The sequence below is a fragment of the Rhincodon typus genome, chromosome 10, assembly GCF_021869965.1.
Source record: "Rhincodon typus isolate 14 chromosome 10, sRhiTyp1.1, whole genome shotgun sequence".
NCBI lineage: Eukaryota > Metazoa > Chordata > Chondrichthyes > Orectolobiformes > Rhincodontidae > Rhincodon > Rhincodon typus.
Window position 1 is genome coordinate 63,031,133 of NC_063341.1, and position 20,323 is coordinate 63,051,455.

The window sequence follows — 20,323 nt, forward strand, 5'->3', positions numbered from 1 at the left end:
AAAAGTCAAAATTTCAGCATAGTTGCTACCTTGACCATTTTTCTAATAAGATGTTTATCTAAGTAGGAATGTGAAAATTAGAACAACTTCTCTTCATGGTTTTGACTACGATTCTAGTTTGCACTAGATAACCCCTGCAATATCTACTGTAATCAGGTAATGGGAAATCCATTTTAGACATTATCAAGTCTACTGCCTGTCATTAAGAAAATACTCAGAACTCCCAAAAAAATACATCAAGTAAAACTAGCAAAATGACTTTTTGAATCTTTAAGCAAGTACCTCCCAGTTTAATGGAAAGCTAATGTAAGAATTTGGTGTTGTATCTTTATTTTTCAGCAATCATTCAGTTCTATAGTACATCAGGAAAATTAATATAATTAGTCCATCCCCCACCTTCATTCTGACATGCTGCTTCTCAGCCTTAAAGAGCAAGCACACTGGACTCACGATATTGCATCATAGTTTAAGTATTACTCAACTGAAAGCACAAGAAAAGTCTAATGGTTGCAATCACCCCAGGATTCCATCAAGCTGGTCAACATATATTCAAATTTAACACTTTTTCAAATTAATACATTGGAATATAGAGGTATTAGGACTAACAAAAGTAATTCCCTGAAGGAAATGCTCAAGATAAATTAATTGATTAATTATTCCCAATCAGCAAATACAACAGCTAAATATAAAAGAATACAACAGAATGTATATAATACCGATCATATGCCAAGTCTTGTTCCATAACAAACCATATGCACAGAAATGATGAGAGTTGGTTTAAGTTGTCAGAAGCTTTTAAGCTGTCAGAAGCTTTTAAGCATGTGATATCTGGACAATGGCAGGTACAAAGTGCAGCTTGCTCAGTTCTAATGTGCAGATAATTCAATTTAATTTTAAAACATTTAAAGATTATGACATCCATGGGTTCATTTGTAGTAAATGCTACAGTTTAAATAAACGTTATGAAGTCCAACGCCACCATGCCACTTTCATTCTATCCCACACTGCAGAAAAGGAATCAAGAGCAGGACGCACATCCAGAGCACTGAACTGAAATGTTGATTTGTCAACTTCGCCTCCATCATAATAATCAATCACATATCGTACTTCCTTTCCACAGCGGTTTACAATCCAGTCATGTCGATCAAAAGGTAGTTCATACCTAACAATGTTTTAAAACAATTGAGATATCAGTCAGTTTACAAAAAATTAACATTAAATACATGCATAATTTTACAATTTAATTTTGGTTACTTTCCTTGAGACTAATGTCTAGACTGTCTAAATGGCTCACTTACCTAAATATCTTGGGGTCCAAATATAAAACACCAAATTCTTGAGACGAAACTCAAAAATATTTGATTTTTGTCAATACCTTCTCATTTTTTGAGCCAGTTATATTAATTTACTCCTTTTAAGCACCATTTAGCATACAAATAAACAAGCAGCAGGCCAATCGGCTCCTCTCGCCTGCTTTGTCATTTAATACTTATAGGAAGGATGTTATTAAGTTGGAGGGATCAGAAAAGATTTACCAATTTGTTGCCAGGTATGGAAGATTGGCATTATAAAGAAAGGCTGGATAGGCTGGGACTTTTTTCACTGCAGTGTAGGAGGTCAAGAGATGACCTCATTAGAAGTTTATCTATACCCCTCATTATCATATAGAGTTAATGGTACTTGTCTTTTCTCCAGGATGGGGGATTTCAAGACTAGGGGACACATTTTTAAGATGAAAGGAGCGAATTTTTTTTTTTTTTAACAGAAGAGTAAATATGAACATATGAACTTTCCTGAGGAAGGTGAAGGATGTGGGTACAATCACATTTAAAAGACATTTGGCTAAGTACACGAAGGTTTGGAGGGATATGGGCGAGGAGCAAGCAGGTGGGACTAGTTTAGCTGGGGATTATGTTCGCGTGGACTAGTTGGACCGAAGAGTCTGTTTCTGTGCTGTATGACTCTAAGATCACAGCTGATCTGATTGTAACCTCAAATCCACATTCACATTTACACCTGATAACTTTGCACCCCCTTGCTTACCAGAAACCATCACCTATGCTTTAAAAATCAAAGATCTGCATCCACCAACTTTTAATATAGCACCTTTCAGAACCAACGGTCATCTCAAATCTTTAAGCTAATTAATTACATTTTAAGTATAGTCACTATTGTAGTAAATCAAAGAGACAAAAAAACTGCAGATGCTGGAATCCAAGGTAGACAAATAGGAAGCTGGAAGAACACAGCAAGCCAGGCAGCATCTGGAGGAAAGGAGAAGTCAACTCCAGTCTTGACGAAGAGTAATACCCATGACTTCTCCTTTCGTCCAGATGCTGCCTGGCTTGCTGTGATCTTCCAGCCTCCTGTTTGTCTACACTGTAATAAAGAAAAGACCAATTCATGCATAGCAAACTCCAAGACGGCAATGATCAGAATTTTTATTGATAATAAAGGATGAGGAGGGCCATCTATCTTGTCTTTCAGGATATTGCCATGGGATCTACATCCAGCTGAAAGCGCAGGTGGCATGTTGGATTTATGCCTCCTCTGTAGGACAGCACTGCATAGTACTACACCAGAATGCCAACCTTGATTTTGGTACTTAAGTGCTGAAACCCACAACTTTGATTCAGAGGTGGAAGTGCTACCAAATGAGTTATGACTGACACACAAGAGGGTGTACGTAACGACAGCATTAGGACATTTAGCCCCTATATTAGCCTGAATGACAGAAAACCTGTCATTCAGGCTAATATTAATCAACCTATCAATGCTAAAAATGTGACATTACGTTGGCAATCAAAATGGTATAGCAAGTCAGCTCAGCATCATTCTCCGCCAACTCCTCCTCTACAGCCTTTATTTCTCCCCCTCTTTCACTTCTTAAAACATTTCCCAAAGACAGCTCTTCAATCAGGCTAATTTTCTCTTCTCCAATCCATTCTTCCATCATTCCAAGTAAATCTATCAGTCATGAACAGTTTGACTTTTTTAAACAAAGAAACCTCACAGATGCAAATTGTTCACATGCGAGTAAAATAATTATGCAAATCTGTACTAATTTTAAAATTTATATATGCAATTATTTTTGTAGTGAAGTACAAAAAGAATTAGCATGAAAAGATAAATATTTATCTTGAGCAGAGTTCTGCTTAGTTTTCAGTCATCTTTTGCCAATGCAGTTCATTCAAAATTCCACCAGATGGCAGTCACTACATATTGAAAAGGGGAAGGAAGACAGAAATGAACTGTACAAATGTACTTCATGATGGTTCCTGACTTAGTTCACTCACATTTAATATAAAATAGTTAAGTGGATAACAATTATAGGACTAAACAATGGTAAAACAATGGTTTATATATATGATGCCCCCAACCTCAAAGGGAATTCTTAACCTCAAAGCCTAATTAAAGGAAGATGTCACAGGTGTAGGCAGATTAATGGTATCATTGTTGAGGAGTAAGAATAGCATTAACACAAATATAACTGGCAGTGTGACTAGGCTGGATTCAAGGAAATTTACTTTGACCTATACTATGGCAGGATTTAAACTAGTTGATTACCAAGTTCTCTTGCACCCAACTGCACCCGCACGCGCATACACAATACATACCAGCCAATCACGAAGGCCTTCTTTCTCCTAAAAACACCATAATGCACTTTATTTACATCCTCAAAGAGTTAATGTGGTCTCTGACAATTTGAAGTTTTTGTTTTGTTAAATGCCCAAGCCAAATTAAAATAAAGTGTGCCACTTTAAATAGGACTTAACATGTTCAAAACATACCCCATTAAAGAACGAATCCGAGCTCTTGGTGAATATTCCTTAGCTTTTCCCCCAAAGCGGAGTAATGAAGGCCCACAGGGGCATTCTCTAAAATATCAAAACAAAAACATATCAAACATTCTCAACATAACCAAATTAATATCAATTTTGCTCCTACAGCTTTATTACTGAATTTATGTTTGGTAAACTTCAAGTTATATTAGAGATAAAATTACAACAGAACATGTAGCAGTTTAGAAGAATACAAAGAGAATATATTTTAAGATGTGACTGAGTTCCAACAAAGTTAATTATTTCAGGTCTTCACCATAATGACACCATCATATGTTGCACTGTACCATAAAGCCAGTGAATTCAAACAAACAGGTTTACCAGTAACTACCTGCAGTGCAAAGGTTCTATGAAAATTTAGGAACATTATACATCGGAAATGGGGATGCACACTGATGTTTGCACAGGGCACAGTCCAACTTATTCCTCAGATATTGGAAAGTCCATGCCCACATGCAGCAAAACAATTAAGTGTGGGCTAATGGATGGTGGAATTGTTACTTAAAACTAAGTACCAAGAATTGACCATCTTCAAGGAATACTTCCTATTAACCTCTCATGGCATTTCCATCATTGAATATCCACCTTCAACCTCCTGGGATCATCAGTGACCAGAAGGTAAACTGGACCAGTTCCTTCAATACTTCAGTCAAGATGCCATGATTTCTATGGCAGCTAATTCATCTCCTGATTCCACAAAACCACAAGTTAGTATTGTGATGGAATGCCAGAATGATACAACTCAAGAACCTCAACACAATACAGGACAAAGCAGCCTTACTGACTGGCATCCCACATTGTGGCAGCAGAAGGTACAACCTACAGATTCACTACAGCAACTCACAAAAGTTTCTTACAAATCTATGACCTCTGTCACCTAGAAGACTAAGAGCAGTAGATGCATGGGAACCTCACACTTGCAAGTACTCCAAGTCAGGATGGCACGTCAATTGGAAATTCTTCACTGTCTCTGAATCAAACGTCCTGGAAGGCCTTTCCTAAAAGCACGGAGAGTGTACCTACATCACACGGACAGCCATGGTTCGGTAGGACAGTGTGTGACCACTTTCTCAAAGGCAATTAGAGACAAGCAATAAATATTGGTCCTGCTAGTAACTTCAACGTCCCAGAACAACTAAAAACTTAAATTTAATAATACAACTGTCTGCTACTATTCTGGAATTTTAAAACAAAACTTCAAAAATAATGTGAACATCGAGATTCCCTACAGGGGTATCAATTCTGTATGACTGAAAACTAGATAAATAAAGCCCCATTTCGGTTTTCAGAATTGGCTGGCTTTTTGCATCACAGACTGCTTAAGTACTCAACAACAAAAAAACAGAAAATGATGGAACAAAAGAATCAAGAACTTTATCAAGAACGAAAATTCAAACTAACAAGGTTACGTACCATATTTAATGAATAAGTGGAAATGGAAATTGATCAATATTGGAATATTAGGAAGTGATCTAATTTAAAAATACATCATTCTTAAATGCTTGATATGGTGAATGCTGGTAATACAATTTCACTGGTTGAAGGAGTTTAGATATTGGGTTCAATCTCAGAATAAGGGGTCAGCTATTTGGACTGAGATAAAGAGACATTTCTTCAAAAGGTTGTGGGTCTTAGTATTCTTTACATCCCACAGAGCCATGGTGGTCCAGTCATTGAGTATAGTTAAGATGGAAGTTGTTAGACTTTTGGATACTAAGGGAATTAAAGACATGGAGGTGGTGCAGAAAGGTGATGATAAAGTAGGTCAACCATGATCATATTGAGTGGAATACACTTGAAGGGCTGAGTAGTCTATTCTTTTTACATTTTTACAACCTAATAATAAATAACAGCATATCTTGTAATGACGATTATAAATGTAGCTCAACATTTGAAAAATACTTATTGTTCTGAATAATTTGACATTAACAAAGTTGGGAACGCTGTAATAGTTTCTTAAAATGCCTTTACAGTGGAATAATTTAAGTAAGCCATTTGTCAGCAAAACAATCAAGACCATTTTCTTCCGATTTTTCATTACTTCTATCACAATGCTATTTTAAACTAGATTTCAACATCACAGCTGATGAAGGTGTACCTGGGCAGCTGAGACAAAGCAAAAACAGAGCATGATGAATAAACCAAGTGTGAGATAAATGCATTTCTGCAGAACATGTTGACTGGTCAGTCAGTTGCAAAGTTGAAAGCCAATTTCAGTCCCTGCCAAGACATTAGTTTTCAGATGGGATTCAATACTGCAACTAATTCCAGATAGTAATATGTTACTTCACTTAAATATTCTGGAAAACAGGAGAAATCGTACAAAAAGAACTGCTGAGCAGAAAGTCCACTCAATCAAAGAAGCAACGTAAATACCTAGGTTCTACAGCAGAGTAGTATGTTGTGTAAAATTGAGCTGAGTGGGTCAGGATGAGAGAGAGAGAGACAAATTGAGGATTGGTGAACAGATAGAAAACTGCAGAGTGTAGGAATAAACAGGATATTTTCTGTTGGCGAGCCATAACTAGCAAGGTACAGCAATGATCAGGATATGGGCATCAAATAATAACTGTATCAATGATATAGGCAAGAGAACGCAGGGTAGCATTTTGAAGTTTGCTCATAAGAAAAGGCTGGATGGGAAAGTAAGCAACAAGAATGTACAGAATCTGAAAAGGGATAAATGCAGATTAAGTTGGCAGGAATGCGGCAGAGGAATCAAAACGTGAAATTAGATAAGTCTGAGCACATTCAAAGTATTAGTGAGGTCACAACTAGCGTTCTGATTACGGTTTTGGTCTCCTTACCCAAGGAAGGGTATATTGTTGCACAAAGAGAGCAAAGGTTCTCCAGACTGTTTCCCTAGTACAAGGGATTGTCCTATTATGAGTGGTCGAGTACATCAAGGCTTGGCAGGGTTTGTGCTGAGAAAACATTTCCACTGGATGGGTAGTCTAGAACATGGGATTACTGCATCAGCATAAGTGGTCAGCCATTTAGAACCAAGGAGAAATTGCTGGAAAATCTCAGCAAGTCTGGCAGCCTCTGTGGAGAGGAATCAGTTAACATTTCTGGTCCAGAGAGCCTTCTTCAGAACTGATGGTAGCTAGAAAAAGAGATAGTAAGAACTGCAGATGCTAGAATCAGAGATAACACTGCAGAGCTGGAGGAACACAGCAGGCCAGGCAGCATCAGAGGAGCAAGAAATTTCTGAAGAAAGGCTCCGACCCGAAACATCAACTTTCTTGCTCCTCTGATGCTGCCTGGCCTGTGTTCCTCCAGCTCCACACTTATCTCTGGTAGCGAGAAAAATGTTGGTTTTTATGCAGAAAGTAGGGTGGGGCAAGGGGATTCTGGAGTAAACAATAAGTGAAGATAGAGCCCAAAGAGAGAGAAGAACGGATGGACAGACAAAAGGGGTGGATAACGATCTGCCTAGGAAAAGAAATAACTGCTAACGAGGACTATTAGTGGCTAACAATGGGTTATGTGTAATAGCAGACCGTGTGATGAAGAAGTCTAATGTGTGGGGTTAGGAGTAAGGACATGGGAGAAGGTGCCTCAAACCCTAGAACTATTGAACTTGATATTGAATCCAGAAGACTGTTGAGTTCCCAAGTGGAAAATGGGGTGCTGTTCTTCCAGTCTGCACCAAGCTTTGCTGGAGCAAAGCAGCAAGCCTGCAGACAGATGTTGGCCAGGGAACAAGATAGTATGTTGAAGTGGCAGGCAACTGGAAGATCAGGGTCTTTTTCAGTGGACAGAATGTATGTGATTTTTCACTCAAGAGTTGTGAAGCTTTGGACTTCCCAAACCCAGAGGGCTAGGAATACTCAGTCAATGAGAACATTCAATACAGAGGTTGATTAATTTTTGTACATTCAGGGAACTAAAGGATACAGGGATACTGCAAGAAAGCAGAGCTGAGGCAAAGATCAGCCTTAAATCTTAATGAGTGGCGCAACAGGCTCAAAGTGGGAAATTCACTTATGCACCTCCACCCATATCGACATCAGCTTCACCAAAGTTCTTGCCTCCAAAATAAAATCTGTAGCAGTTCATTTTTTGTTGCCCACACTGACACTTTGAAGTAAAAGAAAACCTATTACAGGCAACTAAAAATAACTAGCATACCGAACAGGTGTGAACTTTTGTAACCAAAAAGATAAAATCAGTGGTATTTAGTTTTCCAAGTGTCATTTAATCAAGTGAAATGGTAATGCAATTAAATCAGAGCACAATGCACTGCAACTTCATTTTGTAACCTGAACTACTGTTCAAGAAATGCATCCATTATGAGCTATGAACTAACTTGGCATGAAGTGCTTCCCACTTCAGTATTTCTTTCCAGGCTTGTTCATTGTTCTGATTATGGATCTTAACAATGTTCGACATATCTTCAACTGAAATGTCTTCATTCCGCCAACGCCACCTGTAAAATAGTATGGAATAAGAAGTTTAAAACTATGGCATTGAATGTTTTGTCATTGAACAAAATAATCAATTTTTCCCGAGAATGACACAAACATCATATCGAGTGAAATGAATGCCAAAGTATGAATATAAACTGGTGACCCTTTATACATACAACAGTGATAATAGACAGACACTTTACATTATTATTCATTAAATAGAATTACAAGTTGGTATTTAAGACAGCTGAGCAATATAAAAGCTAGGATAGATTATAATGGGACAAAGGAAACTATTTTCAGTTACAGGTAGTTCTCCTACAATGCGATAGTTGTGCTCTCGCGTGAACATACGCTATAGAAAATCGCATTATAGGGAAATCACTATAGAAAATTGCTATACTTGTACAGCAGAAAGTTTGCGCTATCCAAACAGCATTCACTATTCATCAATTGCATTACAGCCAATTTGTGTTAACGAAACATGCATTATAGCAGAACTACCTGTATTTACAACATAGTTCTAGCAACACAGATAAAGAGTTCACATTTCCATGTATTTTTTAATTTCTTCTCCAGATGTTTGTAGGGCTATGATTCTCTGAGTGTCAGCAATCTCCACTTGCCTTTATGAGTGTATAGGAAGTAAGTGCCAAGAGACTATTGCTGATGAAGGCATCACAGCTAAGCCCACAGTCCTGTCTTTGTATCCTCATCTCCTACATGAGGAAAAAGTAACTGAAGGGTAGTACTGAGGTACAGGTCGCTTACACGTCACTCCACACACTCAGTTTTAATCCTTCCACCTGCAAACCCTTCATTTAGAGTTCTTCAGAGAAAGTACAAAATCAATTTTTTTCAATAATTTATTTCTACAATGAAGCTGAGATTCAGACCACAGAGAGAAACAGAATTTAATCTGCAAGTGTCAGTAACTGTCAGAAGCATTCCCTTACTTAACACAAGTCTGACAATAATAATGGCATCTGATACCCATGCTGTATGACATTTCCCTCATACTATTCATGCTTATTTAACAGCAGGTCTTTGTCTGCTTACCCTTTTCTGATCATTGCATTCCAAAACATCTGTTCTGAAGGGTATACCCAATGCTTGTCTGAGTGAGTCCTTGGAATAGAAGACTCCTCTCTGACGAGAGAAAGTGGGTATGGCTGATCTGGTGAAGGCGTCTGGTTAGGTGGTGGCATCTACAAAACAAAGGGATATACGTATAACTACTGACTAGCCCTCCTGGAAAAAAAAACAGGAAACCATATTTTTTTTTGAAAAAGGTAAATACAACAGAAAAAAATGATTTCACAGTTCTGAATCTGAACAGGTAAAGTTGAAAATCAAAAAGCCCTGGCAAAACACATTGTTTTAATGCTAATTTCAGTTTTATGGCACAGAGGTTGCTAATTCCATAGATGTCACAATGTAACATTCCTTTGAGATGCCAAGATCAAACACCTTAAGTTCAAGGTTCAGTTGCCCCAATTATTATAATCACATACAGATAGAAATAAAGCATCACATTTTGATAAGTAATTTATTATATTCTTATCTGATAAAGTTTTTAAAAATATTAGCAAGCATTTTAATCTGCCTAAATGCTTTAACATACTGGAAACTTCCATAAGAAGAGCAGTGAAACATGCTAATTCACAAAGTGGAGAAACACAGATGTTAGCATTTAAAAGATTACATCATATCCTGTTGTACTTACCATATTACTGGGATCAATATCATCTTCTGTTTGTGGTCTGTTACCTCCTTTCATAGGACACTCCACATATTCGTATGCCCTCTCCTGATGTGCAGGCACAGGATAAGATGCATTCTCTATTGAGGCAGCTGTTGCCTGATGCATTGGACAACCTGACAAAACAGGTTGCAAAAGAATGAACAATTCCAATTAACTGCACCAATGTTATTTCACAATGACAACCTTGAGATTCTGCTATTCATATTCAAGTAGAAAGGGTTATTTTTGGTTCAGTTAAAAGTTACAAATTCAGCAAAGGAGGAAATCTATTCAGTGTAATGACCAGGCAAATGAGTTTAAAAGTACTTATTCATATGTAACAATAATGGTTACAGAAGTATGAACTACCAACGCTGGATTTTCTGCTGTGATAAATTTTAGAGCAATTAAACCAGTTGCCATTATTCTAGAAACACTCGGGTGAATTCATCTTAAAAATACATTGTAAACTTCTCAAAAATAATGTATGCCATTTTTCCCAAAATTTGCTTAATATTGAGCATGGTGTTTTGTGTTCCCCAGCTTGAGGTAAAGGGCACCAGAACAGACTCCAATGAATTCAAAATATTTACCTTCCTTCTTGGCTTGATGCATTGGGCATTCTGGTGGTGGTGATGCCTGTGCTGTAACAGCAACAGAATCTGCTTGCACATTGTTCGGTAGCATTGACGTGGATGCCCCCATCGTTTCAAATAAGCTAAGGCGTTGAGTATTTGCTGCAGAACATAATAAGCCCTTTAAAAACTAACTATAACAAGATCAAGCAACATCCCACTGTAAAATGAATGATAATACTGTTGGGTCTACATGGCAATGGTTAAAGAATCAAAATGTCAGTATTTATATTGTATGCAAAATATTTTATCAAAGTTTTTGAAGAGCAAGGAAATTCTCCCAGCATCCTGGCCAACATGCATCCTTCAATCAATACCAGTAATATAGAGATTATTCAGGGCTCTTGTGGCATGGTAATAGTGTCTCAACCTCTGGGACAGGAAACCCAGGTTGAAGTCCCACCTGCTCCAGGGGTGTGTAATAACATCTCTGAACAAGTTGATTGGAACATACCTATACAGATTATCTATCCCAGCCAGCCATTTCAGCAGAGGATCTTGCTATAGGTTATGTACCACATCTTTTGGTACTGCAATACAAATTACGTTTGAAGTATACAGGAGTGAGGCTAAAGTGCTCTGGGTCACCCTGATAATATTAAAAGATGCTGACAAGATGGAAGTCCTTCTTTATCATGATTTAGCGAAAACATTCTAGTCATGCCGACTCGGAACTACATTGTCAAAAATCACATGACACCAGGTTACAGTCCAATGGATTTATTTGAAAACAGGAGCAGAGCTCCAAAAACTAGTGTTTTCAAATAAACCTATCGGACTATAACCTGGTGCTGTGTGATTTTTGACCTTTTCCACCCCAGTCCATCACTGGCACCTCCACTGGCCACTATATATCATAAAAACTGCTGAAAGCTTTTGACAGAGCTTTTCATCTTGTATTCGTTAAGACAATTCATAAGAAATCCATAGGAAAAACAACACATATTATAGGAGGAAGCTGCTGAATGTGAGGCAAGCAAACTCTAACTGGTAGAGATGATGCTATGGAGAATGCACTAGTTAATGTTGCCTGGTAGTCAACTAGCAAGCTTGCAAGCTTCAAATTTTAAACAAGGCTGGCTGAGTCTGATAGGTCAAGGCATTGCCTGCGAGATGGACTATAGAATGCCTGTACCTTATTTTGTTGAGTTGAAACACGCAAAGTGTTTGTACATTTTCTGTCTGCAAAAAACAGGGTACCATGTATTAATATTCCAATACATGCAAGTGCCACAACACAACAAAACAAAGAACTGCAGATGCTAGAGATTTGAAACAATCAAAAACAGAAATTGCTGGAGAAACTCTGCAGGTCTGGCAGCATCTATGGTCAAAAAAAAACAGAGCTAATGTTTCGAGTCCGGTGACTATTCTTCAGAATTACTTCACTACACTACAATGACTGATAATTCCCAACTGGTAGTCAGCATAATTTTTCTCACACACAGGATTATATTGCAAATGCTGACCAATTACAGAATCACATCTAATGCTCAACACCGTAAAGCTATGTTCGCTCCAATTTTGTTTCAAGGTCCATACTCATTGACACACCAAATGGCATGTGCAGAACCTCAGAGGGAACATCAGTGCTGCGTTCTGCAAACTAGGGCTGTTTGTAATGGTCATTGGTATATATACACAAGTTACATTTCTAGCATCACAAAAGCACTGAAATTCCTATACTACCTTATTCATTTGCATTCTTTTTTATTCATTCCACATGCGTGGCCTTTGCTGGCTTGGTGAGCATTTGATGTCCATCCTAATTGCCCTCTAGAAGATGATGGTAAGTTGCTTTCATGAACCAGTGGACTTCATTTTGGTATTGGTACACCCACAATGCTATTAATGTTGGAGGTTCAGGACATTAACCCAATGACAAGTGAAGGAACATTCCAGGTCATAATGGTGGCAGGTTCTGAGGGGAAGCTTGCAGGTGATCCCATTGTATCTTCTGCTTTTGCCCTTTTAGACGACAGTGGTCATGGGTTCGGAAGGTGCAGTTCAAAGTGTCTTGGTGAATTTCTGAAGTGTATTCTGTAAATGGAGGGAAGGTGATGGCTCGCTGGTATTATCGTCAGATTTTTAAATCAGAAACTCAACTAATGTTTTGGCCATCCAGGTTCGAATCCCACCATGGCAGATGGTGAAATTTGAATTCCATAAACAAAATATATCTGGAATTAAGGAACTAATTATGACCACAAAACCGCCATCTATTATTGGTGGACCAGATGGGTTTTTCCAACGTCTTTCAGAGAAGGAAATCTGATCTGGCCTACAGAGCCGCAGCTATGTGATTGACTCTCAACTGCCCTCAAATTGCCTACCAGTTTCGAAAAATGAAACTGGACAGACCACCTGGCATCGACCTGGGTAACGGAAATGACAACGGCAGAAACAGCTTTGTCAACCGTGCATTGTCCTCCTTAATAACATCAGGGTGCTAGTGCCAAAACTGGGAGAGCTGTCTCATAGACTAGTCAAGCAACAGCCTACAGAGTCATACTCCCAGAATCATATCTTATAAACAGTGCCCAGACACCACCATCACCATCCCTGGATATATCCTGTCCCACTGGTAAGACAGGCCACCCAGAGCTGGCAGCACGGTCGCATACAATCAAGAGGGAGTTGCCCTGGAGTCAACATTGACTCCTGACTCCATGAAGTCTCATGTCATCAGGTAAAACTTAGGGAAGGAAACTTCATGCTAAATACCACGTACCCTCTTCCCTCAGCTGATGAATCAGTACATCTCTAAGTTGAACAACACTTGAAGGAAGCACAGACAGTGGCTAGAGCACAAATTTGGAAGGGGGAATTTCAATATCTAACACTAGAAGTGGCTCAACAGCAGCACTACTGATCAAATTGGTCAGGTTCCAAAGAACACAGCTGCAAGACTGTGTCTGCGCCAGGTGGTGCGGGAACCAACAGGGGGGAAAACATACTTGACCTCATCCGCACCAATTTGTCTGCTGGAGATGCATCTGTCCATGACAGTATGAGTTAGAATGACCACAGCACAATTTTTTGGAGACAAAGTCCTATCTTCACAAAGAAAATACCCTCCATTGTGTTGTGTAGCACTGTGATAAACAGGACAGACTTCAAACAGATCTAGCAATTCAAGACTGCATCCACAAGGTGCTGCAGGCCATCAACAGCAGCAGGATCATACTTCCAACACAATGTGCAACCTCATGGCCTGGTTTATTCCCCACTCAACTATTACCACCATCAAGCCAAGGGACCAGCCTAGATCAACATAGAATGCAGGAGGGCATGCCAGGAGCAGCACACGTTATTCTTAAAAATAAGTTATCAACTTGGTCAAGATACCAAACAGCATAAGCAGCAAGTGATACATGGAGCTAAGCGATCCCACAACCAACAGATGAGCTCTGCAGTGCTGTCACATCCAGTCATCAACAGTTGTGGACAATTAAACAACTCACTGAAGAGGTTCCAGAAATATCCTCATCCTCAATGATTGAAGATCCACCATATAAATGCGAAAGGCTAAAACATTCACAGCAATCATCAACCAGAAGTACTGATTGGTTGATCCCTCTCAGCCTCCTCCAGTGGTCCCAGCATCTTAGATGCCAGTCTTCAGCCAAATTGATTCATTTCATGTGAAAGAAACATTTGAAGGCACTGGATACTGCAAAGCTACGGGCCCTGACAACATTCCGGCAACAGTACTGAAGACTAGTGCACCACAATTGCCACAGCCCTTGCTGAAAGTGTTCCAGTACAGCTACAACACTGACATCAAAATTACCCAGACAGGTGCTGTACACAAAAAGCAGGACAAATGCAACCCAACCAGTTACTGCCTCAACAGTCTATTCTTGATCATTAGCAAAGTGATGGATGGTGTCATCAACAATGCTTTCAAGCGTCACCTGTTTAGCAACAACCTGCTCAGTGATGCACAGTTTGGGGCCCACCAAGGCTGAACCCATTACAGCCTTGGTTTAAACATGGACAAAAGAGCTGAGGTGGGGTGACAGGGACAGCCCTTGACATCAAGGAGCCCTATCAAAACTGGAAGCAGTGGGAATCAGGGAGCAAACTCAGGGCACACAGGAAGATGGCTTGGTTGGTGGTCACTCATCTCAGCTCCAGGACATCTCTGCAGGAGTTCCTCAGGGTAATGTCCGAGGCCCAACCATCTTCAGCTGCTTCGTCAATGACCTCCTGTCCATCATAAAAGGTCAGAAGTGGGGATGTTCACCAAAGATTGCACAACGTACAGCACCATTCATGATACCTCAGATACTGAAGCAGTTCACATTCAAATGTAACAAGATCTGTACAATATCCAGGCATAGGCTAGAAGTGGCCAGAAACATTCACACCACATAAACGCCACACATCTCTAACATGAGACAATCTAACCACCACCCCATAACATTCAATGTCATTACCATCACTGAATACTCCCCCTTCAACATTCTCTAGTTACCATTGACCAGAAACTCAACTGGACTCACCATATGAATAAAGTGGCTACAAGAGCAGATGTGGGGCTAGGAATATTTCGGTAAGTAACTTACCTCCTGATTCGCTCAAGCCTGTACACCATCTACAAAGCACAAGTCAGGAAAGTGATGGAATACTCTTTACTTGGCTGGACGAGTATAACTCCAACAACACTCAAGCAGCTCGAAACCATCCAGGACAAAGCAACCACCTTGACTGGCACCACAACGTAATGCATCCACTCCCTCCATCATAAATGCTGAGTATCAGCAGGAGAGTGCACAATCTACAAAATGCACTACTGAAATTCACTAAAGACCTTTAGACAGCACCTTTCAAATCCATGACCACTTCCACCTAGAAGGACAAGGGCTGCAGATACATGGGAACACCACCAACTGCAAGTTCCCCCCTCCAAATCACTCACCATCCTGACATGGAAATCTTATCGCTATTTCTTCACTGTCATTTGGTCAAAATCCTGGAATCCCCTCCCTAAGGGTCCACCTACAGCACAGAGTCATACAGCATGGAAACAGGCCCTTTCGTCCAACTAGTCCATGCTGACCATGTTCCCAAACCAACCTAGTTTCACTTGTCTTCAGCTTATCTCTATAACTCAAACTTTCCATTCCCAGCAAAATCCCTGTAAATCTTTTCTGAACCATCTTCAATTTAATAAGATAACTGCACACAGTACTCTGGCAGAGACCTCACCAATGTCCTGTGCAACCTCAACATGACATCCCAACACGTATACTGAAAAGTCTGAGGAATGAAGACAAGTGTGCTAAACGCTTTCTGTCTATAGACACCACCCTGTCGATGTGTGATGCAAATTTCAAAGTATTATGTACCTGAACCCCTAGGCGCCTCTGTTCTATAACATTACCCAGGGCCCACAAATTAGCCATTAACTGTACAAGTCCTGCCCTTTTTTATTTAACCAAAATACAATACCTCCCATTTATCCAAATTAAACTCCTTCTGCCACTTCTCAGCCCTCTGACCCAATTGATCAAGATCTCTCTGTAATCTTAGGTAACCTTCTTCACTGTCGACTAGATCACCAATTTTGCTGTCATCCCTAAACTTGCTATGTCTCCTAATTGCTCATTAAAATTGTTTATAAAAGTAAAAAATAAAAGTGGATCCAGTACCAACACCTGTGGAATACCACTAGTCACAGGCCTCTAGTCTGAAAACAATCCTCCACCACCATCCCCCTCTGTCTCCTACCATTAAGCACACACACTAGCATGTAGCAGTTCAAGAAGGCAGCTCACCACTACCTTCTCAAGGACAACCAAGGATGGGCCGTCCAGCAACACTCATGTCCCATGAGGCAATAAAAATAGATGGTACACACTACTGCTACTGTATTCAAGGGCCAGTGGTAGAGTGAGTCCTAATTTGTAGATATAAATTCCAATCAAATATGCTGCTGTATCTTGGATGGTGTCAAGCTGCTTGTGTGCTGTAGAATCTGCACTTATCGTGGGAAGTGGGGTGTATTTCTCACACTCCTGCTTTGTGCCTTGTAGATGGTGCACAGGCTTTGGGAAAATCAGGAAGAGTTACTCGCTGCATGATTCCTAGTGTCTGACTTGCTCTCGTAGCTAACTGTAGGTTCTGAGATAGATAATATCTTATTGTTTTGATGGTAGCTTGCTGTTAGTAGAAAAACCCTACTAGCGACATAAAACAGCTAGCTTCATTTGTTGCTCAAACTTTTAACACACCTTAAGATTTAAGATAATCTGGGCACTTCTTAGGACCAAAAGCAACAGGTTTAGGACCACTCGAGTTTTTTTAATATACACCCTTGAAGAATTATACCTTATTAGCTCTTAAAATCTAAAGCAAGTGCTGCTCTCCAGTTGGGTTGATGGCCGCTAAAAAAGGAAGCATAGCCCATAAAATTCATGAGCAAGCTAGATAGGCTAAATGGATTGTTCCTCATGATATAATTCACAAATAAGTGGAGAAACACAAGAGTTCCTGGAGTGATTACTGGCTTCATGTAATGAGTTATATAATCAAAGCACTTCACACCATTTATGGAAGAATGGAATGCCTCACATATATAAGCCAAACCTTATGTAACTACACGTTTAGCCACTTGTAGAACAATCTGCAATGTAACAGAGGAAGGGGAGGCATGATTCGGGGGTGGGGGTAGGAGGTGGGGGGGGCGGGAGATGGGCAAAAAAGGGGTAGCTAGCTAGAATAGGGGGATTTATTGGAAAGAGAGGGGGTATATACGGGCCAAAGAGGAGAGTAGTAAGTGGGCAGGGGTGGGAAAGAAAATGGAGGGAAGACTGTGGTAGGAAGCCAGGGACTGTCTCCTATTCCCGATCCTTCACCCCTGTACACAGCCTAGTAGACGAAGGCCGTACCTGATCCCCGCCCCCCAAGGAACCTACCTCCTGTCCCACCGCCGCTTCTCGAACTCTCCTCAAGGTGAACACGATACCCATTCCCACAACCCTCCGCGCCGTTAGGCCGATAGACCGCCTTCCAGTGATGTAACTTCCTGTTCCCAGGCACCGCCCCTTCCGCCCACTGACCAACCGCCAGCTTCCAGCCTGAAAGGTAGAGGTGTCAGTGCGAAACCAACTATCGCTTTAGTGCAAACCTTTCCCGCTGATCACTGCAACTTTGCAAGGATGAGAAAAGTAATGTATTCCTAAAAGATGTGATGATATTAGGACAACGGTCAAATAAGGAATGACTTGCCTTTATATTAGCTTTTCATGACCCCAAAGTGTTCGAAAACACTTTGCAGCTAAGGCACATTTGTATTGTGGTCACTGATGAATCGCAGACGCACGAGTTTGTGATGTTGGTGCGGGGCGGATCCCTCCCTTAAAATAGTATCAGTGCATCTTTTGCATCCACCTCAAAGGCATCAGTTTAGAGTCTCATCTAAAATGCAGCCTCTCCAAATGATGCACGATCTGCCCTGATTTTTGTGCTTATTCAAGAGTGGGACTTAACCTAGAATCTTCTAACAGCGTCAGAAATGCTGCCACTTGAGCCACAACTAAAACACATTTCACTACTTCAATTCAATTGGATTTAGTAAGGACTGTTTCCCTCTATAGGGAAATCAGGAACAAAAGACGTTCAATCTTAAAATTAGAAGTCAGCTATTTAAGTGAAATGAGGAATCACTTTATTCCATTAAAGTTGGTGAAAATCTGGATATCTGTTTTTCTCTCGCACTCACACACACGCACGCATGTATGTACGTACACACAAGGCTGTACCCGCTAAATGAAATGTTGTATTTGACAAAAATCTTGAGCTCAGATAAAGATATCAGGAGATAGGGTCCAAGACAGTTAAATGAAGCCAAATTGTAGATTAGTCTTGTTCAAAGTGAATAGTGAAACAGGTTCAAGCGTCTAAACAGTTCATTCCAATTGTTGATTTAAAAAAACAAAGAACTGCAGGTGGTGGAAATTAGTATCAAAAACAGAAATTGCTGGAAAAGCTCAGCAGCTCTGGCAGCATCTGTAAAGAAAAAAACTGCATGTTTCAGGTCCAGTGACCCATCTTCAGAATGGAATTGTTCCAAATTTGTTTATAATTGCCAGCTGATGATAATACTGGACAAGTCAGATCTAACTAACCTTAAATTTACCTGGACCATCTCTAACAAACCTTAAATTTACCTGGACCATCTCTAACACCTCTCTCCCCTTCCTGGACCTCTCTGTCTCCATATCGGGCAACCACCTCGAAACCGATATTCATTTCAAGCCCACCGACTCCCACAGCTACCTAGAATACTCCTCCTCCCACCCACCTTCCTGCAAAAATGCTATCCCCTATTCCCAATTCCTTCGCCTCCGCCGCATCTGCTCCCAGGATGAGGCATTACACTCCCGTACATCTCAGATGTCCTCGTTTTTCAAGGACCGTAACTTCCCCTCCTCGGTGGTCGAGAACGCCCTCAACCGTGTCTCCCACATCTCCCGCACCTCATCCCTCACACCCCGTCCACGCAATAAAAACCAAAAAAGAATCCCCCTCGTCCTCACGTACCACCCCACCAACCTCCGGATCCAACGCATCATCCTCCGACACTTCCGCCATCTGCAATCCGACCCCACCACCAAAGACATCTTTCCCTCCCCACCTTTATCTGCTTTCCGTAGGGACAACTCTCTCCGTGACTCCCTTGTCCGCTCCACACTCCCCTCCAGCTCCACCACACCCGGCACTTTTCCCTGCAACCGCAGGAAGTGCTACACCTGCCCCCATACCTCCTCCCTCACCCCCATCCCAGGCCCCAAGAAGACTTTCCACATCAAGCAGATGTTCACCTGCACATCTGCCAATGTGGTATACTGCATCCGCTGTACCCGGTGTGGCTTCCTCTACATCGGGGAAACCAAGCGGAGACTCGGGGACCGCTTTGCAGAACACTTACGCTCGGTTCGCAACAAACAACTGCACCTCCCAGTCGCGAACCATTTCAACTCCCCCTCCCATTCCTCAGACGACATGTCCATCCTGGGCCTCCTGCAGTGCCACAACGATGCCACCCGAAGGTTGCAGGAACAGCAACTCATATTCCGCTTGGGAACCCTGCAGCCCAATGGTATCAATGTGGATTTCACAAGTTTCAAAATCTCCCCTCCCCCCACCGCATCCCAAAACCAGTCCAACTCGTCCCTGCCTCCCTAACCTGTTCTTCCTCCCACCTATCCCCTCCTCCCACCCCAAGCCGCACCTCCATCTCCTACCGACCAACCTCATCCCGCCCCCTTGACCTGTCCGTCCTCCCTGGACTGACCTATCCCCTTCCTAACTCCCTACCTACACTCACCTTTCCTGGCCCCATCCCCGCCTCTTCGACCTGTTTGTTTCCTCTCCACCTATCCTCTCCTCTATCCCTCTTCTATCCGCCTCCCACTCTCTCCCTATTTATTTCAAAACCCCCTTCCCCTCCCCCTTTTCTGATGAAGGGTCTAGGCCCGAAACGTCAGCCTCTCTGCTCCTATGATGCTGCTTGGCCTGCTGTGTTCATCCAGCCCTGCACCTTGTTGTCTCGGATTCTCCAGCATCTGCAGTTCCTACTATCTCTGAATGAAATAAGGCTTGATAGATTATTTGGAGATAGCAAGAACTGCAAATGCTGGAGAAGGGTCCTGACCTGAAACGTCAACTTTCTGCTCCTCT

At 41.1% G+C, this 20,323-nt stretch overlaps 1 protein-coding gene across 2 annotated transcripts; it reads right to left on the minus strand.

Moving 5' to 3' along the window:
- Positions 1-313: 313 nt before the first annotated feature.
- On the minus strand, positions 314-17,691 carry LOC109924358 (holocytochrome c-type synthase). 2 transcript variants are annotated; one of them, XM_048601786.1, is made up of 8 exons: positions 17,557-17,634; positions 11,769-11,815; positions 10,592-10,735; positions 9,981-10,132; positions 9,314-9,462; positions 8,155-8,274; positions 3,792-3,878; positions 314-1,162 (listed from the first exon to the last, which is right to left on the minus strand). In XM_048601786.1, exons 3-8 carry the CDS (start codon positions 10,701-10,703, stop codon positions 961-963), a joined length of 822 nt encoding a protein of 273 aa, XP_048457743.1. In that variant the 5' UTR covers positions 10,704-10,735; positions 11,769-11,815; positions 17,557-17,634; the 3' UTR covers positions 314-960. The 2 variants fall into 2 exon arrangements, with proteins under 2 accessions (XP_048457743.1, XP_020379954.1); XM_020524365.2 differs by lacking the exon at positions 11,769-11,815 and having other exon boundaries at positions 17,557-17,691.
- Between the last annotated feature and the right edge of the window lie 2,632 nt (positions 17,692-20,323).